The sequence below is a fragment of the Microtus oregoni genome, unplaced genomic scaffold (genome assembly GCF_018167655.1).
Source record: "Microtus oregoni isolate MIOR12 unplaced genomic scaffold, Mior012 000015F_ref0000493, whole genome shotgun sequence".
In the NCBI taxonomy this organism is placed as follows: domain Eukaryota; kingdom Metazoa; phylum Chordata; class Mammalia; order Rodentia; family Cricetidae; genus Microtus; species Microtus oregoni.
This window is the reverse complement of record NW_024543074.1, coordinates 16062984-16089373: the sequence shown is the minus strand read 5'-3', so window position 1 is coordinate 16089373 and position 26390 is coordinate 16062984. Positions and strand designations below refer to the sequence as shown.

The 26390-nt window shown below is 45.7% G+C and overlaps 1 protein-coding gene across 4 annotated transcripts in view; it reads right to left on the bottom strand.

Moving 5' to 3' along the window:
* The window catches only part of Rffl (ring finger and FYVE like domain containing E3 ubiquitin protein ligase), a 67265-nt gene that overhangs the window by 3988 nt on the left and 36887 nt on the right, over positions 1-26390 (bottom strand). Inside the window, exons 2-6 of one of the 4 annotated variants that reach the window (XM_041663878.1) lie at positions 12110-12297; positions 6806-7216; positions 3414-3497; positions 2445-2655; positions 793-816 (exon numbers count right to left, since the gene is read on the bottom strand). In XM_041663878.1, the coding sequence (XP_041519812.1) occupies positions 793-816; positions 2445-2655; positions 3414-3497; positions 6806-7216; positions 12110-12289 (910 nt within the window). In that variant the 5' untranslated portion in view covers positions 12290-12297. The remainder of the gene's footprint in view (positions 1-792; positions 817-2444; positions 2656-3413; positions 3498-6805; positions 7217-12109; positions 12298-26390) is intronic. The other 3 variants (XM_041663879.1, XM_041663880.1, XM_041663881.1) reach the window with 3 other exon arrangements.

Below are 26390 nucleotides of genomic sequence, written 5' to 3'. Positions count from 1 at the left end.
GCACAGAAGACCGTTTTACTTAGGAAAATTCAGGATGTCTTCTGAAAAAATGTTTTAAAGTGCTCTGTAGGCTGAAACACTGCTGAGAATAGTTGTGGGAAGTTTGCACCCAAATTTCTCAAAGCTTTCATAAGTGTACAACACATGCGGCATCCCAGACTACCAGGGTTCTACAGTGTGCTCCAAGGATGCCCCAATGGTGCCCTTTAACACACAGGTGAGTGTTAAGGTAACCAGGTGGGGATATGCATTTGGAGCTCACAAGGCATTCACAGAACACCTCTGCTTTTCCTGAGCAGCTCTGACTACCATTCAAATAGGGCTCGCTTGGCTCACCACCCCTCTTTTCAGTTTTGCTGGCAGACACTAAAGTGGGCTAAGTGCAGTACTGTAATAAGCCTTTAATTTCAGCACTTGGAAAGCAGAGGCAGGTGGATCTCTGAGTTTGAGACCGGTCTGGTCTTCAAAGTTGAATTCTAGGGCAGCCAGAGCTACACAGATAGACACCATCTTAAAAACAAAACAAACAAACAAACACTCAAATAACCTCTCTGTCTTCCCAGACAGACTAACCATGGTACTCCTCACACAGGGCATCTGCTCCAAATTAGCTAAGTCCCTAGGCTGCTGTGGCCATCCTTTATAGTGGTGGGGCAAGGAGAATACCTGATTCTGTGCTTTCTGTAAACACATATGCCTACAATTCTTAGACTGGAAGCAACCAGCAGGATTGCAAACAGGAAAACAAAACTGCTAAGAGCCTTAGCCCATCCTTAACAAACAATCACGTACCGTTTTGGTTGTCATCACCAGACACTGGAAAGGAAAGGAAAAGATATGTGAATGCGAGTGTGACAGTACAAAGGCAGTCTCCCACCACCCTGCTGTCACTTCTCAACTCCGGGCAGCTCTGGGCCAAGAATGGGACCTGGCTGGAATCTGGAGAGGCAGGCAATCACCCACTCTGTGTACTGAGAACTCACATGGAGCCCCTGATGTTCTATCTGACAGTGACCACTTGTCAGATGAAAGGTCACTTCATACACAATATCCTTTAATATTGCCTCTGAAGCCATCGTTGAGGTAAAAATGAAGAATTAAGTATGTCAATGAGCCAAGGGTTCTGTCAAAGCTCCCACATGTTATTGCCAGGCATTGTGGTACATGCCTATCATCCCAGCACAAGAGGCAGAAGAAGGATCATGAGTTCCAGGCCAGTCTGAGCTATGTATCGGGAGCCTGTTTTTAAAAGCTACAGGGTGGTGATGGTGCACACCATTGATCTCAGCACTCAAGAGGCAGAGGAGGGTGGATCTCTGTGAGTTCGTTCTTTGTTCCTGATCTACAAAGCGAGTTCCAGGATAATCAGAACTCTTATACACAGAGAAACCCTGCCTCAAAAAACAAAACCAAAAACCACAAAGAGGAGGAGCAGCACCAGCACCACAGGACAGGGTAGTACACACTTTTAATCCCAAGCACTTGAGGGACTCTGTGAGTATGAAGCCAACCTAATCTCCTGCTCAGCCAGGGATACAGAGTAAGATCCAGAATTAAACAAACAAACAAATCTACTCCCAAAGTCTTTGGGACTCTACCAAGACTCTTGAAATAATCTCCAAGAGAAGAGAGACTTCCTTGTTAGGGCCCAAGTCTACAACCAGTGCAGTAAGACTTCTCCTAACTTGGTAAATCTTCAGTTATTCAACTTTATTAGAGGAAGGCCTGAAGCTTGGCTTTAACCATTTATCTATCATACGAGGGATCAAAATGCTCAAAGAACTAAATCAGCTGGTGATAAGAAATGTCCAGTACAAAATGGCCAAAGGAAGGGTGAGGCATGGAGCTCAGTGACAGAATGCCCACTCAGCACGTGGAAGAAGACCCTAGGTTTGATCCCCAGCACCAGGGGGGAAAGCTCAAGCTATTGCTAGTATGCTGGGGATGCAGCTTCATGGCAGAGTGCTTGCCTAGCCAAACATGTTTCCCTCCTGCATTTAAGAGAAAAACATCTACAATGAATTAGTGTGAGGACAGTGTAAAACATTTAAAATGACACCACCATGCTTTAGGAAGTGAGCACAAGAAAAAACCCAAGCCCACTATATGCTAGAATTTGCTTTCCAACCCAAAACTAATTCGAATTAAGTACTGTTGGTAGTAGAAATGAGTATGGAGTGTGTATTGTGTGGCAGGAAGACACTGGGCTTGGGAAATCCTTTGTTCAAATCTTGGCTCTCTAAGTAGTACTAATAGAGTCTACTGTATAGGCTGCTCTGAAGATTAAACTGTGTATTCAACGCGTGTCCCTAGTCTTGGTAGTTGAGAAGTACAAATGTGTAGGCTGGCTTCCTCCGAGATCAGATCAAGTCGGTTTGATGCCATCACACGTGAGATGGCAGCAAAGAGCTCTCTGTTCAGTCACCACCCAGACAGCCCCTCACCCAGGTGCTGGAGTCCTTTCTGATCCTTGTACAGTCGAGTTACCCTCTCCATCAGTTCCCACTTCTCACAGCAGCCCTTATAGTTGACAAAGTTACGAGCCAGAATCTCCTTCAGCTGCCGCACTGTCAGGCTTTCAATGTCCTCCAGGTGGGTCAGGTCAGATAGTGAGGCTCTCCGGCCTGGGACGAAGCTGTCCTCTGAGCCAATGGACTGGAATAGCAAAGATGTGATTGGTTGATTCAGTTGTGTTAAGACCATCAAAATAGACTGGTCTTTCCCTGCCAGTCATGTTGTCTTTGTACACTCACATATCAGAACTACGCATACAAGGAGCACTAGTTAGCTGGCCAGAGGGCCCTGATGCTCAATGCTGATGCCTCCACTAAATATTAGACATTATTTTTCAAATTGTTTACCATCTTGAGCCTGTTACCCCTCCCCAAAGGAGAGACAACTGTCCTGACACACAGGGTTCCTGTGGAAAGTAAATGAGGCAGTACAGGAAAACCCAGGTATGGTGCTGGCCTTTCTCAGTACAGACCTCCCTGGCAGGAATCACCTAAGCTCTATGGCCCCTCAGAATCATGCTCTTCACTGGACCCTTGTGTTGCTAAAGCATGAAAGCCTCATCTACTTCCTTTCCCAACAGTGACTACTGCACCCTGGGCACACAGGACAAGAACAAGACTTTCACAGAAGCACTCTGCGCATGCCCTCTGGCAGTTCTTGGAAAGCCAGTGTGGGCCAGGAGGTTCCCATCCTCCATGGTGGCCAGCCTCACATCTGCGCACTCCGACTGACAGCAACAAGTGTCAATCTGGAATGCTATTACTAAACTCAAGGACTTCAGGACTATCCTCACAAACTGACCCTTCTTGTTCCACCTGAGTCTGCTGAGGGTCTAGGAACATCCCAAGAAGACCAGGGAAACAACAAAGGCAAAGGCACAGACCGAGCAGAGGCCCCACCTGGGTCTCATCCTCGGTAGGTACTCTGGCTGTGCTCTCCAGGAAGACGGGCTCCTCGTGGTCCTCAGACACATGGCCAGTGGCCTGTGGGAAGAGAAAGGTGCCATCACATCCACAGAGATGTCCCAGTGACTTACACAGCATGGGCCTCTTTCAATTCATATAAATGTCCAAATTGTATTCCCATCACCCCCCAGAAACCAAGGATCCCAAAGAAGTTCTACAAATGCCTGCTTTCTAATAGCAACTCTTTCAGGCAAACAATACAAATATATTTCAGTGGATGGAGAGCTGCATCAAGAACAAGGGTGCTTGTCAAGCGGTGATGGCACACACACGCCTTTAATCCCAGCACTCAGGAGGCAGAGGCAGGAGGATCTCTATGAGTATGAGGCCAGCCTGGTCTACAGAGCTAGTTCTGGGACAACCAGGAACACATAGAGAAACCCTATCATAAAAATAACAAACAAACAAACAAAAAAAACCAAGAGTATTCTAATTCTGCCCACCGGTAAGGGTGGCATTGGCTGCTACATATTACTAGTTTGCTCTCAAGGTGGACAGTTGAGGTGAAAGTTTCTCTCTACTCATCTTCAGAGATAACTGTGTCTCTGAACACTATGTCAAATGTCCTCCCCACATCCTCCATCCATTACCTGGTTCTGCCTCTGGACCAATGTCTACTAGTTTTTCCAAAGACCTCATTCACATCCTTAACATAAATCTTCCTGGCCTCCTCAACTGACCATCACTACCCCAAGACACACTCTGCCGTATCTCACACTCTAGAAATGTGTTCTAACTAGTAGGACATACTCAGCTGCTTAAATGTGTTTCATGAATTTAAGAACCCAACACCCTAAGACTACAGAACACAATGGCTCAGCTTCGTTCCAGTCTATTCAGCATTCTAGCTTCCCGAAAGGGCTCACTTTTGCCTAGAGTGGTCAGAATTGTGGCTTCCTAACTCTATTTACCACTTAAACAAACAAACAAAAAAGAAAACTTTCACCACAAACTCCCACCTAGTTCCTCTTCCCTCCCAGCTGCCTCCAGGCAAAGGGCCTATGTGAGCTCATAACAAAAGACATGCCTGAGTTCCATACCTTTAATCTCTGCATTCAGGGGGCAGAGGCAGGCCGATTTCTGAGTTTGAGGCCAGCTTGGTCTACAGAGCTGGTTCCAGGACAGCCAGGGCTACAGAGAGAAATCCTGTCTCCAAAACCAAAAACAAAACAAAGACACAATTTGGGAAACTAAAGTAACTGACAGCTCTAGCCATTCATCAAGAGAAGCAAACAATTACAATGGAAACAAAAAAGCAGAGCTTAAAGCACCCAAGCGATGACAGGAAGTCATAAATATGGGGAGGCAGCCAACAGTGTCTTCATCAACATCTCTGGTTTCCTTCTAGTAGTGTGATGTAGATATGGTACCCACTGGCCACTCAGGTACTGTCTGTCACCTTGGGGTTACTTTGGGGTCTTCCAGAGGCTAATCTGTTCCTGAGTACATAGTTTTTGAATGTCTTCTATTCCCTAGAAAGAGCAACTGGAATTCATACTGCAAATATCTTCCCAGTTTGCCTACTGGGTAAATAAAAACCTACGACCAGTATCTATCTGTCCACTATTGTGTTTATAGCACATACACTTCCTTCCCTAGCAAATACAGAACGCTGGTAGGCTAGGGCTAGAACTGTAAGATTTGCATCCTTGCTTGCTGTGGTGTGGCATATAGCCTTGCCCAATTTCCCCATGCCTATTTCTCCTGTTTACAAAGTTCAGGTATCACCAGAACAGAAGTAAACTGACACTAACTAAAGTTCTCTAAAATCTCAAGTGGAAAAGTACCCAATAACACACAATACACTGTATGCCTGTTGGTGTAAGAAAATTCTGGTTAGTGACAAAATAGTAAGTTTATCATATTACACTGAAAATCTCCTGAAGGTCTGTTCATTCTCCAACCCTTCCCCTTCCTCTTTTGAGACAGAATCTCATGCCTTGAACTCCCTATGTAAAAGAGGCGAGCCCGATCCGTGTGCCTCCATCTCCCAAGTGCTGGGATTAAGGTATGCAGCGCCATACCTGACCTGTATGAAGGTTCTTCATGGAAAAAATACTTATCTGATTCCTCTCCTTGTTCACTACACAAAGACTTGAGTGCTCTAAAAATCCAAGCAAAAAAGAGATGTATAGCAAGAGGTAAAACCTCCCCACAGACCAGGAGCCAGAGCTTAAGAAAGCATTAATGACCAGCTGCTTTCATGTCGGCTTTTATATGTGTTAAGGGCGGAATAAGTGCCAGTCCTGGCAAAGAAGCTGACCATAGACAAGAGGCACAGCCTTCCATGTCATCTGTGGGAGAGGAGCTGCCCCTCCTCAGCAGAACTCCATAGATATATATGGTAGTTGAGCCTCTCTGCAACCTAGCGAGCCCAAAGGGGTCTCTTCCATTGTTCTAGGCTCAAAGTGTACCCCAAGGAGTCAGAGACAAGATAATTGTGGGGTTGGTGGTATAGCTCACTGGGAGAGCCCTTTGCCCAGCACGCTTAACAGCAAAAATAAACAAAAAACAACTGGGCATGGTAGTGCACGCCACTAATCCCAGCACTTAGGAGGCAGAGGCAGGCGCATCTCTGGGAATTTGAGGCCAGCCTGGTCTAAGAAGCAAATTTCAGGTCAGCCAGGGCTGTTTGTTACACAGAGAAACCCTGAAGAGAGGTGGAGGGAAGGGAGGAGGGGGAGGAAGAGAAAGGAAAGAGGAAGGGAGGGAAGGGGAGGAAGAAATCACTGGATATAGAGTCCTGATCAAGGTCCTAATCTCACAGTACCCATGCCCTGTAGCTTGCAGCATCGGTGAGGGACTTCTGTAGATCTGGGTGACACCAACACTCCTGACAAACCCAAGAGTGGGTGTCATGCTCAGCTCCTCTTTTGCGGGCTTCCCCTGCGTACTACAGCCTGCCTCTCCCGGCTCACCATTAAACAGCTCCCACACTGTGACCAGGGCAGTAGCAAGGCCCCTTCGCAGGGCTTCCCATTTTTCCCCTCCCTGCCCAGTCAGGACAGACCAGTCAAAAGGGCAGTAAGCTGGAGGGCAAATTTGAAATAAACTAGAGAAGTAATTGTGACTTTCTTCAAAGTATTTCTGGAGCAATGAATTTTTTTTAAGTCTAACTAGGGTATTAAGGTATTACAAATGAAATCCACAAAAACATGGTACCAGGTCTACCATCCCCGAAGTCAAAACATGAGCCTAATGACCAGGAAACACCACTTTCAGAACCAACAGGCAGAAAAGGCTTCACACCATTCCCACAATGCAATAGGAGAGGAAAATGAAGAGATGAAGCCACAGAGATGAAGAGACTGCAGGCAGGTCCCTACCTGGTTTTCCTGAGCTGGGGCTAGGGGAACAGAGGTGGCTTGTGCAGGCGAAGAAGGGAGGCCAGGTGAGGTAGGAGGCACTGTGCTGGCGTGAAGCTGGGTCAGGAAGGCCTGCTGCTCAGGGAAGTCCTGGGTCAGTGTGGGAACGTGAGTCCTGTTCGCCTCAGAGATCACAGGCTGCTGGCCAAGCACCAGAAACACCAGCTCTTCTTTCTCCCGGCACATTTCAGTAGAGATGTCGTGGAGGCTGAGATAGTCCCTCAGGTCCTTCACCTTCATCTTCATCAGTTCCTCCCGCTGGAAGGCTGTGGCTCGGAACCGCAGGCAGAGGAGGCAGAGGCGTGGACCATTCCCCTCTTGGCTTGAACAAGTCATGCAGAAATTTTTCTTACAGTCCAAGCAGGTCTGCTGCTTAAGCAAGAGACAGAGAGAGGAAAATGTCAGCTCGGAAGAACAAGGCCACCAGGGTCAGCAGGACCTCCTCCTGTAGCTCCTGCTCTACTCAACTGTTCCGTATATCCAAAGCGCGAGCCTCACGGCAGTTTTCAAATTAAAGGCCACCTGGAGGTGGCAGACCACCTGGAGGTGGCAGACCACCTGGAGGTGGCAGACCACCTGTGTCTGTACCCACCAACAGGACACCTGACATTTATACACTATGCATATATAATCATTTACACTTATAATTTTTCATTCAAGGCTTATGGAAGTTTTGTTCGTTGGGTTTTTTTCCAGAAAGGATTTCTTTGTGTATCCCTGGCTGTCCTATAACTCCACTCTATAGGTCAGGCTGCCCTTGAACTCAGAGATCGGCCTGCCTCTGCCTTCGCTTCCAAGTGCTGGGACTAAAGGCATATGTCACCACCGCCCAGCAGCTTATGTGATTTTTAATCAATAGTGACACCATATTTAGAATAAAAAAGCTCTGTCTTTTTATTCAAGTCTCCATTTCAAATACCATTCAGAGTATAGGTATGTTACATTGGCCTCTCAGGCACTCAGTTTCTCTACCTGTAAAAAGCAGTGAAAACAGGTCATTGTGGAGATGCAGAATAATGCATTGAGGCAAACCCGAGACATAATGGGTCCTAAGGGGAGGAGCTGGGGTTCAGCTCCTATCTGTCTTGTTTTTCAGTGCTTGACATTGAACCCAGGCCCTTTTGCAAGTTAGGTAAGCACCCCGCCACTGAGCCACATCTTTAATCTTTGGGATTTTTTTGTTTGTTTAATTTGTTGTTGTTGTTGTTTTTCAAGACAGTGTTTCTCTGTGTAGCCTGGCTGTCCTGGAATTTACTCTGTAGACCAACTTGGCCTTGAACTCAGAGATCTGCCTGCCTCTGCCTCCAGAGTACTGGGATTAAAGGCCTGCACCACCACTGTCCAAGCAGCCTTTGTTTTTGAGAAAGGGTCTCACTACGGCTCAAACATTACAGATTACGGCAATGTTACCATGGCCAGCTAGCAGCTATTGTGAATACTGGTGTCAACAGAATTTACTGTGATGCGCCAGGCATTGTATAGTAAGACCTGGCTTATCATTTCATTCTCAAATCCCCTTAAAAAGTAAGTGTTAGTGTTCCTCCCCAATTTACAAAGAGAGAAACCAAGAATTGGGAGATCAAGTACTATATTCAAGGTCAGATACTAACGTCCAGCCAGGATTAGTCAGTACCCTCTCCACAGAGACTGTTCATAGGTGTCCCTGCAATGGCCGGGAAGTAGGTGGTACATGAGATCACTTCCAGATAAATATTTGGATAGGACGAGGGACTGGGATGCTAGTTTCTCTCCTTTATGAAAGCACACAGTGTCTCAGTTTAGAGACAAGTGTGACTGACTCACAAGCTGGCACTGCCTGGTGCAGCTCTTCCCACAGTCACAGACGGCACACCAAGGGTGCTCAATCTGCAGGCTGTGCAAGTTACAGTGACATTTGACTGAGCTCTGCTCAGCCAATGATAAGTCACTCTCCCAAGAGCTCAATCCTCAACACCTGGAGAGCCACCTACTCAAGGGCACCTTTTCAAGACGTTAGCAGCAACTTTCCATTTCACGTTCCCTTAAATGTTACATTAGCTCCCATGTTCCTGCTTCCTTTGTTCTCAATATGGAAAGCTGTTCAGCTCCAAAAACAACTGAGACCCATTCTCAGAGGCAGGATGAGGGCAATCTTTGGGTGGGGTTGAAGAGCCCACGTAGTGTTTGTCTACATGTCATCCACACAGTCCAGGCAAGCAAGAAGACACACACCAGTTTCCTTCTCTACTCAGCTTAAACCAGACAAGAAGCTACGCAGAGATTGAAAAGAACATGTGGCCACACCAGCAAAGAGCAGTCATGTAAGTGGAAAATGGGAGCCCTGAGTATTTGGGGTTCAATCCTGATGCCTGGCTAACAATGAAGAGGCTGCAGTGTCATGTGGAGTGGTACTAAAGTCAATGCAGTTTGACAAGACTGAGCTCAATATAATTATAAAACCCGTGTTGTTCAATCAGCCAAATCCAAATCTCTCTCTTCTTCAAACGTATGTAGCTTCTAGATGCAAGATCAGAAGGCAAGGATGACAACCGAGTTTCTGCTACCCCTGCCAGCCAGGGACTCTGAAGCCTACCTCTGAACAGCTCTAAAGGAGGAGGGAAGCACTTGAGGCTAACAGCCTGCAGTGCAGTGGTGGGAGACAACAAAGAAAGGCAGCGGGCTCTCAGCAAACAAGGGAAGAACACAAAGGAAAGATGTGAGTAAATTCTAACCAACAGATCAATCCAGAGTAACAAAATAGCAAGAAAGATGACTCAGAAGAGGTTCTGGGCCTGTACTGAAACAAGAGTTACCCAGCAGCCAGCCTTGGCCAGGGAACATGCCTTGGCTTTTTCCCCTTCACCAGGCTGTCCTTACTTCCCCGGTGCATCCTCAACCAAATTCCCTAGCACTGCACAGGTCCACACTTTCATCCTGCTGGCTTCTAACTATTAAAATATCAGAGATAATTTATATAAAACGTCATAAGGCAGATGCTCCCCCTAGTCCATCATAGGTCTTCTCAACACACCCCAAAAAAACCCACTTCTGCTCTACGTCTGAATACTATGCCCAAGCTCCAACCTAATACAGCCTCCTCCACTACCTCATACCGGTCCAGCTCAAGAAGCTGGGCACCAGAACTCACTCTGTTAGACCACTGCAACACCGTAGGTAGGCATTACCAGTACAGATGGGATAGTTGCTTGTGGCCTGCCCCTTCTCTCCAGGACTGGGAACCTGAAGGATGAAGGGGACATACCTTACTTGTATTCTCTCTACAAGTCTTGGCTGTTGTCTGTGCTTTGAACCCAGTGAGCATATAGAAAATACTGACCACAATGAGAGATGAACAAACAAACAAACAAACAAAAAACAATGGTAGGATCTATGGGCAATTCAACTACTTCTAAAAAAGCTATTTTAAAAGTATACTTGCAGCAGAAAACATCCTTAATATTCACAAAATTCACTGTAAATCACACTAAATCAATTCATAATTTAGAGCAAAAAAATATTGTACCAATATTATCTTTCATCATCCAAACCGGGACCCCCTGCTGGAATGCTTCAGGCCACGGTGGCTTTCCTCGTCTGACTACAATCTGTACTCTGCCTAGACCTGTCTGTCCCACTGCAAGCTCTTCATCCCTGTCTGCCTGACCAGACACCAGCTAGATTTTTGCACTTATTTTCAATGGGGGAGAAGGGCAATTTTAGTCATCCCCATGCTCCCAAGAACCTAGGCCTGTTACCTGTCATCTTGAACTTGATGCTCTGTGTAAAGTCTGAGATCTGAGTTTGATTCCTGATTCTAGTACTTAACCATGTGATAGTGAGGTACTGTTTGAGGTACTGTGTTTTTACTTAAATCAATCAATCTCTCTCTCTCTCCAGGATTTCTCTGTGTAGCCTTGCAACTTGCTCTGAACTCAGGGATCCATCTGCCTCTTTGTGCACCACCACCACCCCACTTTCTTTTTAAACTCTAACACTTTGTCAAATGTAAAACAGGATTTGGTGTTTTCTAAAACTGAAATAGTTACTGTGGGGATTAAATGAAACAAACAAAAATCTATACTAGCTGGGCGCTGGTGGCACATGCTTTTAATCCCAGTACTAGGGAGGCGGATCTCTGTGAGCTGGAGGCCAGCCTGGTCTACAACGCGAGTTCCAGGACAGCCAAAGCTACATAGGGAAACCCTGTATCGAAAACATAAATGAAACAAAGGGAAAAAAAAAATCTAAGCAAGGAATAGTGGCACAGCTGTAATCCCAGCACTTGGGAGGCTGAGGCAGGATTACCCTGAGTTTGAGACCAGTTAGATTAACACAGTGAGGCAGAGGCTAGCAGACTAAGACCCTTTCTCAAAAACAACAAAATCCCAAAACAAAAGTCAAAAGTCTTAGTAAAATTAAAGGTCTAAATTAAAAAAAAAATTTAGCTTTATCTTATGTGCACTGGTGTGAAAGTGTCAGATTCCCTGGAACTGAACAGTTGTAAGCTGTCATATGGATGCTGGGAATTGAACCTAGGTCCTCTGAAGAGCAACCAGTGCTCTTAACTGCTGAGTCATCTCTCCAGGCCAAAAAGTCAAAATTTTTGTTGTTGCTTGAAACAGGGTTTCATTACATAGCTCAGGTGACCTCGAACTCACCACACCAGGTGTATTTCACCCTCCTAGCCTAAAACTTCAACAGTTCCTCTCATACAGTAGAAAGCACAAAAGAGTTATTTCCCCTGGTTTCCCACTGTCACCATCTCATCCTCAAACCCTCCTAGCCATTGCGGGCTACCAACCTCTCGTTCTACAGGACATGTACTGTCTGAGGGCACAGTAAAGGAACAGCCATACCCCAGTGCAGCCTATTGCACATGGTGTCTATGCCAGTGAGTGGGCTCCGGTCCCTCTGCTAGGGTTTCCTTGTCTCTCAGGAAGCTCTGAAAGGCTTTTGATAATGAGGACAAGGTTAATCTGCAGTCAGGCCTTGTATGCAACAGCTAACAGAGCCAACACCTGCCCTGTTTCCAACACGGTGCTGGGCACACTTAGCCTCATTTTATTCCCAGCACTAGAACAGGGCACTTCACAGCTGGGGCAGAGGTATAAATGGTAAGCACTGAAGCTGCTGGCTGTGTGGGGCGGCTGCTCCAAGTCTATGCTGAGATGCTTTGCCTTCACTTGTACATTCTATGAGTACGACAGGCATGGGACCCCAGCATCACACAGGGGGAAGCTAGGTGGCTGGCCTGAGGTGCTGAGGTCACAGCGCAATGACACTTACCTTTCGGGTTGTGCTTGCGAAGTGGACCCCACAGGATTTGCAGCTTGGTTCGGAACCCATGGGGGAGGGGAAGGAGCTGTATCCAGGGTTGGAATAGGCTTGAGCCCTGGCTCCCTGTGGTGGTGGGGTCTCTTCAGGCTGTCCATCCAAGCAGAACCAGTTGCAGCAGGATGCCCACATGGTAAAATCTGGTATAGGAGAGGAAGAGGTAAGAGTGAGGATGTACCATTACTGAAGTTTTATCCCTGCAGGCACAGGTAAGGCAGGACACATCTCCACACCTGCTGAGTATGAGGTCAGCTTCAGGGGCCATGGAGGCTTGTCACCTCTTCTACCACCACAGTTAGTGTACCACCTGAGCAAAGTGGGCTGCCGGGCTGGTATAAGGCTTTGTAAGGTAAAGAAGTTAGGACTTCTTTAATCTGAAATCTCACTTCATTAAAATTCATTCTTTTTAAAAAAAAAAAAAAGATTTATCTATTATGTACATTTATTACCTGCATACCAGGAGAGGGCACCAGAGTTCATCATGGATGGTTATGAGTCATCTGTAATAAGCAATCCGTCATTAATGTGCTGAGAATTGAACTCAGGACTTCTAGAGAGCAGCCAGTGCTCTTAATCTCAGAGCCATCTCTCCAGCCCTAAAGTTCACCTTACCTTACAACTAGTTTAACACCTGCTTTGTTCAAGGGCATCACCTTGCCCTGAGGCTCAGACAGAACTCTGTCACACACACTGACCAGAGTGTGTGCACTATAAACGGGCAAGCCAGATGCAGTGACATATATCTATCTGCAGCTCCAGCCACCTACCTAGCTGAGACAGACGAGGAGGGGTAACGTGAGCCTAGACAATACAGAAAGGTCCTCTCTCAAAAAATAGCATATAAACCAAACAAGCTCAAAGACGTGTACAGCTAACATTAGAGACTGTAAGAATCCAGGTCTTCTCCTTACATCATGCCATCCTGACTTTCCCTTCCCACCAGCCTATACAAAGACTCTTACTCCACAGTCCTGCTCATCTAAACCTCTATGGGTGCACTGTTCTTATTTGTGTGTATGTATGTGTCTCTGTGAGAGCTACAACTGCAGAGGCTAGAAGAGGGTTATCAGAAACCCATGGAAGCACTTCTAACAGTTTCCCACACTGACCATTTATTTTCTTCTCTCAAACTTTAGCTCATCTAAGGCAGGGACTATTTCCTATTGTCTATACTGGATCCTAGCAGCACTGGGCAAGCAACAATGGTGGATTCTTTAATAAGGAATGTTACATTTATTCCCATCACACATACCAAATTTAGGTATTGAGGACAAAAGAGATTGTTTTTTAAAGTTCACAGAAAACAAAAAGGATCCAGCCTCTCAAACATCAGAATGACCTGATGACAGTGAGATCTACTAACACCAAGCACTGCTGGGAGACAAGAGTGCAGCAGACAGCAGAGTAAGAAGTCAGCTGTGGACATTCTGAGCTGAGCTCTTGGCTCAGAGATGACAGATGAGTCATCTAGTGCTATCATTCAATAACACACACACACACAGAGGATACTTCCTGCATTGTCTCTTTTTAACAACGGCATTTTCATGGTTCAAAGACAGCAAATTGGAAGGAACTAAGAGGCAAATCAGTCCAACGCTGGTCATTATATGGAAGAACAGAACAGGGCACAAGCAGGGAAGAGAATGCTCCAAGCCCCATGAGTACAATTTTAGACTTGACTGATGTGGGATTCCCTTCTGTATGCTGTGATTACCATTAATGAATAAAGAAACTGCTTTGGACCTATAGCAGGGCAGAACTTAGGTAGGTGGGGAAAACTAAACTGAATGCTGGGAGAAGGAAGGCAGAGTCAGAGAGAAGCCATGTAGCCCCTCCGGAAAGAGACACTGGGAACTTTACCTGGTAAGCCACAGCTGTGTGGCGATACACAGATTACTAGAAATGGGTTAAATTAAGATATAAGTGTTAGCCAATAAGAAGCTAGAGCTAATGGGCCAAGCAGTGTTTTAAATAATATAGTTTCTGTGTGATTATTTCAGGTCTGAGCTGCCGGGTAGTAGGGAAACAAACAAGCGGCCCTCCTTACAACACTTGACTTCTTTCAAGCTTTTTAAGTTTTCTAACATGGCCTCTGACACACTTGTGACATAGGTCATTTTCTTCTGTAAGTATGCTGGACTAACATCTGACTCCCTGACCTGACTCCATGAGAAAAGGGGATATGACAGTACTCAGGTTGTTACACAGGTAGCTTAGTAAGGGCTGCTGAATAATCAAGACTCAAGACGTCTTGCATAAGCACACATCAAAACCATTTGTTCCCATCTCTATCGATTACCTGAACCTCTAAGTTACCAAGGAAGAGAGATCAAATTATGCCTTACTGCAAATTCATAGTACACATGGCATAGTGATAAAGAACATGTCACACATGCATCATAAGTTAAAATAAATGAGTTTTTGTGGGCTTTGTTTAAAGGTAAGGTCTCAAGCAGCCTAGACTGTCCTTAAACTACATAGGCTAAGATGTCCTGAAACTCCTAATCTTCCGGCATCCACTAGTCAAGTGCATCATCACACCCAGCGTGAAAGCCCAGTTCTTTTTTTTTTTTTTTTTTTTTTTTGGTTTTTCGAGACAGGGTTTCTCTGTGGCTTTGGAGCCTGTCCTGGAACTAGCTCTGTAGACCAGGCTGGTCTTGAACTCACAGAGATCCGCCTGCCTCTGCCTCCCGAGTGCTGGGATTAAAGGCGTGCGCCACCATCGCCCGGCTGAAGCCCAGTTCTTTGTTGACAGGCCATGAATAGCATTTCTCTAAAAGGGAGTTCCACAATTCTTTAAATCACATGTTGCTATGTCTGAGTGTGTACAGACAGGGTACACATTCCGCCCTGCTCTGCTGCCCGAGGGCCATGCTGTCCACCTCTAACAGGTCACACCCTTTCTACACTTCATATTTGTCCTCTTACACACTACAGGAAAATACAACACTCAACAAATACTAGCGGCTTCTACCTGCACTGTAAAAATGCCTTTAACTACAATTTCCTCGGGGAAAGCAGAAGTTTCACCAGTTACCACGTGGCTCTCTGGGCCTGTCTGCAGGGGGCAAGGCCATGGATGACTCAGTAACTTCTGTTATAAGCCAGACATGTAGTACACGCCTTTTAATCCTAGCACTCAGGAGGCAGAGAGAAGCAGATCTCTGTGAGTTCAAAGCCAGCCTGGTCTACATAGTCTCAGGTTAGCCAGAGCTACCTAGTTAAACTCATCAAAAATCTCCTCATTCACACACACACACACACACACACACACACACACACACACAAAACCTTTACTAATGCCAATCCCTTTGTTCTTTCCCAGTGCTCAGTAACCATCCTCAGGGAGTTAATGGTCTACCAGAGTTGCTAGAACTCTATGGAGGTTGGTACGGAGTGTGGCGGGGGTTGGGGAGTAGGGCTAATACAAAGACGGCAGAGGCGCGACAAGAGTTCACTAATGAGGGACCATACCTAGATATGACAGCAGGGAGAATTAACCAGAAAGCCAGGAACAGAGGCATTTTCTAGGAAAAATAAAAATGATACGTATCATAGGAGAGAGAAATTACAAAATGCTTATATGGGCTAGGGGTAGATGAGGTAAAGGGACACAGTTAACCAGGAACCATGGGAAAAACTTGTATTCCAGGACTCTAATGTGACTACCTTATTTATTTGGGTGCACTTGTGGTAGTAAGCACTCTGTGGAACAGACCAGCAAGGGGTAGGTTAGGAAAACACACTGCTTCAGAAGTAGAGTCCATGGGAGTGAGAAAAGGGGCTGGCAAATCTCTGACAGAATTAGCAAGATGTGCCAATTAACTGAAAAGGGGTAGAAAGAGGGTGCAAGGTAAATCTAAGGATAACTAAAGGGGCTTACTCACTAAGATGACATCCTCAGGAGAGAGTGTGTGTAGGTGTGAGTTAAGATGAGAAAAATTGAGTTTCACCACTGTGGGAATGCATGTCCAGGTGTGCACATCTAGGCTGATTTAAGGGTTCAAGAACACCTGACACTGGAACTACACTGGGCCAGAGTGGGACAAGAGACCGAATGGATGCTCCGAGGCTCCCAAGACGGCTCGCAGAAACGCACGCAGAGGAAAGCCAACGAGAGAAGGGCAGAGGGTGCCACAGGCGGGAGAACCGCAAGAGTGTTGCTTCAAAGAAATGAACAGTGCTGTCCAATAAGACAGGGAATGGAACACAGGAGGGACTTCAAAATTTCCAAGGCCAGCCAGGTGGCGGTGGTGCACGCCTTTAATCCCAGCAGAGGCAGGCAGACCTGGTCTATAGAGTAAGTTCCAAAACTACAAAGAAACCCTGTCTCGGGGAAGAAAAAAAAAAGCCCAAGGGCTTTTGTTTTAACAAAGTGTGAGTGTATTCTGCCTGAGCAGGTTAGTAGGAAAGCAGCTGACTGGTGACCACAGGAAGAGAATAAGAAACTCAACACCGACTGGAAGAGAAAGAGAAGACAGCCACTGAAGAGGACCTAGGATCACTAGGGTAAGTGCAGACACACAGACTGCAGAGAAGGGAAGCCATCAGTTGGGGGAAAGGGGCTAGGAGGACAAGGGAAACTCATCTCTTTCACCACTGTGGAATGGAGATGAAGGCAGATGGAAACAAGAGAAGCCAGTAGCATTAACAGAAAAGTGAAGGAATAAAATAAAAAGTGCAGGAAGGAGTTGGTTATTAAAATGTTTTCTAGGGATTCATCAAGGTAGAGGCATGCTTAGGCTCATCCTCATCGTGACAAAGAGATAAGGATTCTGAAAAACAAACAAACAGGTCATGTAGGTAAAGAAAGGCTGCATGCTGGACTCCAGTGGAATATTACTTTAGCTATGTAAAGATGCATTACATCTGTTTATGTTGCGGAATATTACTTTAACTAGGCAAAGATGTATTACATTTGTTTAATTATGTAAAGGTGTGTTGCTGTTTTACCTTGCCTGCCTAAGGTACCTGATTGGTTTAATAAAAAGCTGGATGGCGAATAGCCAGGCAGGAGAGGGATAGGCGGGGCTGGCAGGCAGAGAGAATAAGGAGGAAGAATCTAGGCTTGAGAGAACGAAAGAGGAAAGAACAAGGGAAAAAAGGAGACGCAGAGGCCAGCAAACAGCAAGCCAGGCATGGAAGGAGCAGGCAAAGTAAGGCATAAAGAATGAAAGAAAAGTCCCAAGGCAAAATCTAGATGAAGAGAAACGGGTAAATTAAGTTATAAGAGCGAGTGGGACACATATAAAATAAAGCCAAGCATTCATAACTAATAGTCTCGTCTTTATTTGGGAGCTGGTTGGTGGCCCAAAAGAAAGCCTGCTACAGTACTCCGCCAGCTTAATGAGAGGAAGCAGTCACTATGCTGAGGCACTGGGACTGCAGAAGCAAGGCCCTCATCCAGAAGAGCTTAGGGCCCAGAAGGACACCATGGCTACCCACAGCCACTGCTCAGCACTGTCTCATTCTTCTATCTTGGAAGAACAGCTTACTCAAGCCTTGGCTGCTCTGAGAAGAAGCAGATGGCCCTGTGAGAAGACCTGACTCTTGTCACGTTGTGGCCCCACCAGCCGGTGCTCATCTGGCTATGTAAACTCAGGGAAGGTGAACTATGGAACGGAGGCAGCACGTGACAAGAGCAACGGTGTCAGACCCCTTAGGCCTACTCAGTCTAACAGACCAGGTCCAAGCACTCAGTGGACACGGCGCTTGTTCACCAAGATATTTAAATATCAGAAAAGAAACATCTGCTACTGTGGTCAGTTAAAAGTACTCTCCTATCAAGCTGGCAAGCTCTAACTAACAACTATGTTCCCAGTCCCCAGGGCAAGAGGTTATCATGCTGACACCGCCACCGAGCAAACAAAATGCTCTTCTCTCGGAAGGCTCTTCTGGTCTCTCAGCCCTAAACAGACACACAGGCATCGGATGATGTTGCTAAATGACAAACCGGGAAACCAGCTATGGGACGGGGTAAAGAGGACACTTTGGGAAGCCAGTCTCTGTCCTGCAAACCCCTTCCTAGGTCTTAAAAAGAAGACAAGGCAAAAACTCCTCAGTTCCCTCCCGCATTCTGAGAAGATGAATTCTGGGGTTTAATCCTCACCAACTGCACTTGTGCTGTGCTTGACTGAAGCCATTCCACCATGTCTGAGGGACAGAAAGGTGGAGCGTGAACAAGAAACTGTACTGTCCCCCAAAGAACCCTTCAGGACAGGCAGGTGTGGCAAGTGAGCCTGTGGGTTTTGCAACTTCATGGAATACGCTGGTACTTCTGATGCTGAACAGGAAAATTGTGGTGTTAATGATAAGGTAAAATAAATTGCCTATTCCAGGTGGGTTTGGTACAGTCCTAGAGGCAACAACAGAGAAGATAATACAGTTTCTCAAAAAAAAAAAAAATCTAGATTCCTAAGTAATTTAAAAACATTCCTCCACTTTGTACAGCTGCCCAAGGCAAATAATTTAAAGTGTATCACTGGCTGTTGTGGGCTTGGCTTCAAAAGGAGTGGAGACAGAAAGGGAACAGATTTCCAATGAGATTCAAAAACCACCTCACTAGCCACCTCATTACTAAAGCAGTAATGCCCCCAAGATTTGCATGCAATCTGTCCTGATTGATTAACCCTCTGTGAGGCAGAGTGGCTCTGCAACAAGAGCTCCACAGAAGCAAAGGCTACATCCAGGAGCTAACACATTCCCAGCGAACCCATTGTATACAACCTTACAGATCCCTTAAAAACACCCGGCTGAAGTGCCCTCAAGCCTCAGAAGTGCCTTGTGACACAGCAAATTATCAAACGGCTGAATCATCTCATTTATCCAGGGGTGGCACACCTATGGCCACTAATGTATTCCTGGAATGGTCGACAGCATCCATGCTCTAAGTGCATAAAGCAAAGCATCCGGTGTTATGGATCGTTAATACAGAATGGGCCGAGTTTCATCTTGTATATTATCCTTAAAAAGCAGTTAAAGTACAATTGCAAAGGCTCTGGAGGGAAATGCTGTGGAAGGCCTATCAATATGGCTTAGTCAAGGTTCTCTGAAGTAATTGATAAGTAATTATGTATGTGAGAGGGACAGAACAGTCACAGACACAACAAATGCTGCTTTTTCTGTCAGACCCCGAGCTACAAGCTTCACCCAGCATCCCTAGCTCATGCAATTCTAACAAGGAGTGTGAGCTGGTCACTTTTCAGGTAAGAAAACCAAGAGAAATAAGTTGCTGAAAGCCACAGAAAGTGGATAGCAAAGCCAAGGCTCTATACAGAAGTCAGTCTACCCTGAAGTTACCCCACTCTGGGTTCTGACTCCATTAGAACTTTTTTTGTTTATGTACAAGCACGCTCCAAGATCCCCTGGGTGTTACAAACTTATCCTTATCACAAAACAAATACAAATTACAGGCCAAGTACCCAGAGGCACAGCTAAAACGGAAGAGATCCTAACAAGTCTAGGTACGGCTGGAGAGCAACTAGGATTCTAACATTGCTGGGAGAAGGGGAACCCACATGGTACCAAGTGTGCATCAGTAATGACAGGGGAGAGACAATGTGTACGTACACGTGAGAGATGTGTGTGATATACACAAAAACACACATTTAATTCCGTGACTTTGCAATTCTGTCACCAAAAGAAATGCATTCATTTAAAAAAAACATACAAGAATATCCTTGGAGGCACTACTGGGGCCCCAAGCTAGACACAGCCCAAATGCATGCCAAGAGCAAAATGGAGAAGTAAACTCTTTTTTTGCAACTCTGAGATATATACACAGCAATACAGACAAATCTTATATAGACCTAATGCTGACTAAAAGAAACAGGGAAAAATGTATATATACTAAATGATCACATTTAAAAGGAGCACAAGTCATTCTAGTGTGGCAATTAGGATAGTGCATCCTGGCATGATGGCATATCCCGAAGCTCCACCTACTTGGGAGACTAAGGCAGTTAAATCACTTGAGCCTATGAATTTAAGGCCTGCCTGGGCAACACAGAAAGACATAACCAATCAATTGGGGGGGAAATCAAGAATAGTGGCTGTGCTTGGAAAGGATAGGCGGAAGGAGGCACAGAAACTTCTGCTAATATTGTTTCTTTTTAAATTTCTTATGTTAGTGTATTTGCCTATTTTTGTTTGTATGTGTACACGAGTGCAATGCCCACAGAGGCCAGAAGAGGGCATCAGATTCCTTAGAACAGGAATTACAGGCAGTTAAGAGCAGCCAGACACAGGTGCTGGGAATGGAACCATGGTTTCCTTTAAGAGCAGCAAGAGCTCTTAACCACTGAACCATCTCTCCAACCTCCAAGTTTCCTACGAGATTACATAGATATGACATAGATAAGAATTAATTAGCTAGCCTTGAACTTGTAGCAATCTTCCTGTCTCTACCCGGCTAAACGTGGGGATTAAAGCCATGTGCCGCGTGTGCCACAGTTTTACTAGGGATTTGTTTGGTTTTGAGATAACTTAACTCATGAGATCCGCTTGCCTCTGCCTCTCGAGTGCTAGGATTAAAAACATGTGCCACCATACCACCTTAATGGGACATTTTAAGCACCTAGTAAAATACGTACAATTTGTAATAACCAAAAAGAAACCATTTTGACTCCCACCCCTGTAAAGCTCATTTTCTCTGCATCAAAATGCCTCTCAATGCTTTGCTACAGTTCCTTAACCTCTATGTACTCGTCAAGCTTCTCCAAGTCCCTGACCCGGTGCTCCACATAAGTTCTCCTAAGTCACTGAAGCATCTCCTCAACCTCGCAGCATTCCTAGACACCGTGGCCCTGCACGAGCCTCCAGAGCTCCATACCACGGGCTCCTCTGACCTCCAGAGCACCCCGCTGGTTCTCAGAGGCCAGGCACACTGCAGCTCCAGGACACAGAGAAGTGAAGATTCCCATCAGCACCTCCCCTACCCTGGTGGCAGTCCATTTCTCATCCCTTCCTGCCCTCTCCCTCCTTCCGGTTTCCACTGTGTCTTCAGCCTGGACAGTTCCCCCAAGTCTCAAGTCTGACCCTGTCTCTGGAATCCTCCCCATTTAAACACACTGCCCCGACGTGCCCTGCTTTCATTCACAGCTTTCATAATGTGACTCTATACACCCAAATTGTAGGATGAATAAACTGTGGTCAAATTCTACTAATTTTATCAGCAAAGCTGACATGGCAAGCTCTCAATTCTCCCTAGGACCAAAAAGCTCATTCTCAGTGTTCACAGGGACAACATGACTAAGAAAGAAAAATCCTGTGGGAACAAATTTAAGCTTGTGTGTGTTGTCTGAACTTATCATACGGTGGATGCATACGCACATGGGTACCAATGTGTATAAAGGCAAGAGGTCAACATCGTGCGTCATCCTTGATTACTCTCCACCTTACTTTTTCGACAAGTTCTCTCACTGAACCTGGAGCTCATCACTCTGCTGGCCGGCCAGTGAGCTCTAGAGCTCCACCTGTGTATGCTTCTCTGGTGCTGGGATTACAGATGCACACAACTGCACCTGGCCTTTCCATGGATGCTGAGGACCTAAGTGCCGGTCCTCGGCCGGTCCTCGTGACCTCAAGTAAGCACTATGCCAACTGAGCTGTCTGAGCCCCTCACTTCCCAGAGGTAGGTAACTGTAGGGATGAAAAGTAACATCCACGAAGTACCTATTCAACGGTGAAAACATTCTATAGACAGCACATTACAGACATTATTAAACTGGGATACAATTCTAAAATGGCAATGACCCGTGTATTTCAGTGGCTCCACTTTTCTTCCCGGCCACCCGGTGTCCTGTGTGGGGCAGCGTTGGCACACAGCCGGTTGATAACATCGCCTGCATGATAAAGAATCCCCATTTCTTAAGAACTCACCTGAAATTTAAAATCATCTCTCAACTTGGAAGACTGTGGCTTGCTTTTAAAAATAAGTTGGGCAGGCAAGAAACTTGAACTCCCTGAAGCTGTTAAAATCTCAGGGCTGCGACTGGAACTCTCCTGCAAACCTGCTGGGGGCATCTAATCCTGATGTAGGAAGATTTAAGATGCTGGTGACACAAGGAATAGCAACTAAATGACTGTTGCAGTCGTAAGCAAGAAACCTGCAGACTGAACCATATTACCAGCTGGCCTCACGTGCCGGTGTGCAGCAATGGAGCATGTTCTCTCTGATTCTGAGATCATTTCTGAGATGTTTATTTCACAATAAAGAACTCAGAACCCCTAAGTCACAGAGGAAACAAGAATATGGTGGAACTTTAGAACCCAAGGCTCAATAAAAAACCTGCTGAAGTGACGCATGGGCCAGACATAAACAAGAAAGACTTCACAAGGTGGGGACTCATTTCCCATCCCTTTAAATCCTGAGAGACATACCCACCCTCCAAGGCAGTCTTTTGGGTGTGGGTAATGGATAACAGATTCCCTAGCTGAGAATTTTACCTGAGGGATTAAAATTAGAGAAGACAAAACAGTTTTTTAGGGGAAAGAGGGTTGCTCCCAAATATGCTATATTTAAAATTGATTTTGGCATCAATCAAACTGTCCTTAAATCCTGACTGTCATACTGAGTGAGTGCGCTTGAATGTGGTCTCTGGGCTCCAGACTACAAGGAATAAATATCTCTATACTCATGGGCTGACCAGAGAGGCAGCGATCTGCATGGAGAAATCTTACTCGGACTGTTCCCCACTTTCCATGAAGAGCAGAGGGCAGTCAGCTGTGGTAGCCCAAGCCTGCAATCCCAGCATTTGCAGGGTGGAAGGTAGACGGGAATCAAGCAGAGTTCAAGACCTGAGTTACATGAGACCCTTCTCTCTTTCTCTCACACACCTTCCCACACACCTGTACCCCCAAACACATGACAGCTAGGCATAAACAGTATCAGGCAAGGTGTTGGTAAGGACTAAATGTCTGCCTCTCTCCACACTAGCTTCCAGCGCCTCTACGCATACACATGCCGGTGTTGTTAGGACAGTTAAGCTCGGCAGTTCCTTTCCACTCCCACACTAAATACTTCATTACAAAGGACTGGAGCCTTGGCAGTGAGCTATCGCCTGGATGCTGCTTTGAGGGCCAAAAGGAAAACTGGTACAATTATTCAGACTCAAAGATCCTGGGTGATCCAGGGGAAAATATATATATATTTTAAAGAACAAAGTAAAGCCAGGAGGTAGTGACACAAGCCTTCAATCCAAGCACCTGGGAGTCAGGCAGATCTCTCTGAGTTCAAGGTCAGCCTGATCAACAGAGTGAGTTCCAGGACAACCAAGTTTGTCTTGAAACAAAATAAAACAACAAAAAAGAACAAAGAACATTCCAAAACTTCTAATGTGAGCCGAGTTGTACCTGCAGCTAATGTCTCATTGATAAATTAATCTTACATAAACCCAAGTTAAGGGCTGGAGAGATGGCTCAGAGGTTAAGAGCACTGCCTGCTCTTCCAAAGGTCCTGAGTTCAATTCCCAGCAACCACATGGTAGCTCACAACCATCTGTAATGAGGGCTGGTGCCCTCTCTGGCCTTCAGGCATACACACAGACAGAATATTGTATACATAATAAATAAATAAATATTGAAAGAAAAAAATAAACATACCCAAGTTAAAAAGAATGAGGACAGTAGGTCACACACTGACTGGGTGAGAGACCAAGTGATTTGACTAACTTAGCATCCTCCAGAAAGAGGTGCTGCCTGGACTGTCATCACTCAAGGGTTTTACTGTGAGAGAAGATAGTGGGAAGCACCTGCAGTGGCTGCAAGAAAGAAGTATTTCATTGTAACTTCTCATTCCTTCTAAAGATACCAAAAAAAGCCTACCTACAAAGCCTACCTTTCAACATTCAAGTATGTCAAAAAAACAGAAAACCGTTCCTGAGGATGCAGAATTTTAACTTACACATCTAGGAAGTCATCTGCCCTTCCTACTCTTTAGTTTGGCATACTTCTAAAGATAAAGCCTTTAACACCCAAGATGCCTCTGAGTTCCTGTCCTAGCTGATGAGGCTGCTGGCTGCTTGTTGTGCAGTGCCGGGGCTAGAACCTCACACACTCTCAGCAAGTGCTCTACTGCCAAGCTACACTCTTGGCCAAGGAACGGTTTGATTTGCCTCAAAGCTGCGATTAATGCTCTGAGCCTACCTATTAACGAGGGCTTGTATCAGTTCTACTGAGCAGCAATGGAAGTAACTCCTGGTACTCAGGGCCTCACTCTCCTCTTCTTAGCCTGAGCTGCCCTATTTCTCTTTGCCAAATTTATTTTGGTGTAAGCATCATCCTCTAGTGTCCTCAGCATGAAACACTATCCCTCCCTCTCAGAGACCCTGTCTTTGCTCTACCGACATCTCACAAAGCTCCCTATAGCTCTAACTCACTCATCAGAGAATCTGTCAGTACCACTCCCTGCTAAGCCCACTGGAGATCCAAGAGGGGCAGGGGAGGGGCAGCATCTGGAGATGATTACATCCCAGAGGGTGAGTGGCCCAGCAGCATGGTATTAAACCCACTCGCCAATCACTTGCATAATCTTGCCCAAAGTATTTTTCTCCTTTAGGTATGAAATGGAAGGTAAGACATGAAGTCACAGCGGTCTTCTCACAGCTTTGTCCTCAGTCAGACTGGTGTGTGTGGTACATACCATCGAATCATTCACTCTCACTAATAATGCAACATTTATAAAAAAGAAAAGTCAGAATTTTATGTTCTGCAACCATGATTCCAAAATGACCAGCAAATGAAGGGGCCTACGTCCAGGTAGTAGCAGCAGTGCCTCTTGGGGACAACTGGAGCCACTAACACTCTTCCAAGGTAAGTGACCACTAAGCTCAGGTCACTAAGAAAAGAAAAGCAGCAGCGGACTGCCCTGAAAGTAACAGAACAATGTTAATGCTGGAGGTTGTCCCGCAGCAGGAAGGCAGGGCCCTCACTCCCATCCCTTCCCTGCATGCAAAGACTCAGAGGCATCTAAGCTCCTTGCTATAGGACTGTGATGGGAACTGCAAATAATGCAAAGAAACACAAAAACAAAATGCACAGAAGTAAAATAACAGCAGAGAAACCCTAGAAATAAGAGACGCACACCTCTAGTCAATATACCCAGGTCCCAACCCAACACAGCCCACACAGAAGCAACAGTAAAAAAGAAGGAGCAATAGGACACTAGAGCGTCCTGGAACACAAAGGGTTAAACAGACACCGCCAGTGAAGATAGCAGGGAAGACACTTCCCACTAGTAGCAACTGGGCACTCTTCCTGAAGTGGGAACCATTGTAAACAACCGAAAAACATACATAATAATCACAAGTTATAAATGTTCTCGGGAACTCCCTGGTTTCAACTCGTCTATGACAAATATCTGCAGAGGGATCTCAGCATCTGCTCCGAAGTTCAAGGAAAAGTAATTCCTACCAATGGAGTGGTGCCAAAATATCACCCCCGGGGTCGGACCAATTAAATGGTTGCTTCTTAGTGTGGCGTTCAGGAGAGATGACAGATTGAACACTGCAGCGAAAACCCACATGTTCATTTCAGCCCAGGCACTCTGCCCCAAAGGGGGAGTCAATCAGAAAAGGAAGCAGTTAGGAGTGAAGTCTTCTAACGAGGCTGAACAGAATCATCGGACCCGCGGTTTAATTACTGCAGGATCCGTCTTCTGCTAAGACTGATGACACACTCATGAGGACTGAAGAGACTCAGCTCCCTCTAGTCCTCCTGTGCAGGAGACAGGACTCACCAGACAAGCTTGTGAGGACTTTCTGCCTCAAGAAGCTGTGTTCACAAAACATTATTATGCTGGCAGATTACAGGTGAGCCAGGATTAAAATAAAGAAGCCAGGAGCCAGTGGAGAGAGCTCCTGGTGTCCCAGGAAAAAACAATATGCTAATTCTGATTTAGCATCAAATGATGCAACTTACTTTTCTTCCAAAGAAGCCTGCACAAAATGTGGCCAGGTGTAATAGACAGCATCCTAAACCCTGCTTTGACTCAACTGCTTTAAAATTAATTTCCTCCAAACAGAAATCTGCTACATTAAAAGGATCACTGAAAGGGTTAAAACATGCACATCAAGGATTTACCTGAGAGCTTAATATATAATGTGCACTCAGGGAAGAGTGGCTATAATAGATCTTTTAAAACTCTGATTACATTATAATGAATTTTTATTACATTTGGGATGGGCATGTGCCAGAGCATATACACAATCAGAGGTTAAATTCCAGGTATCAGTTC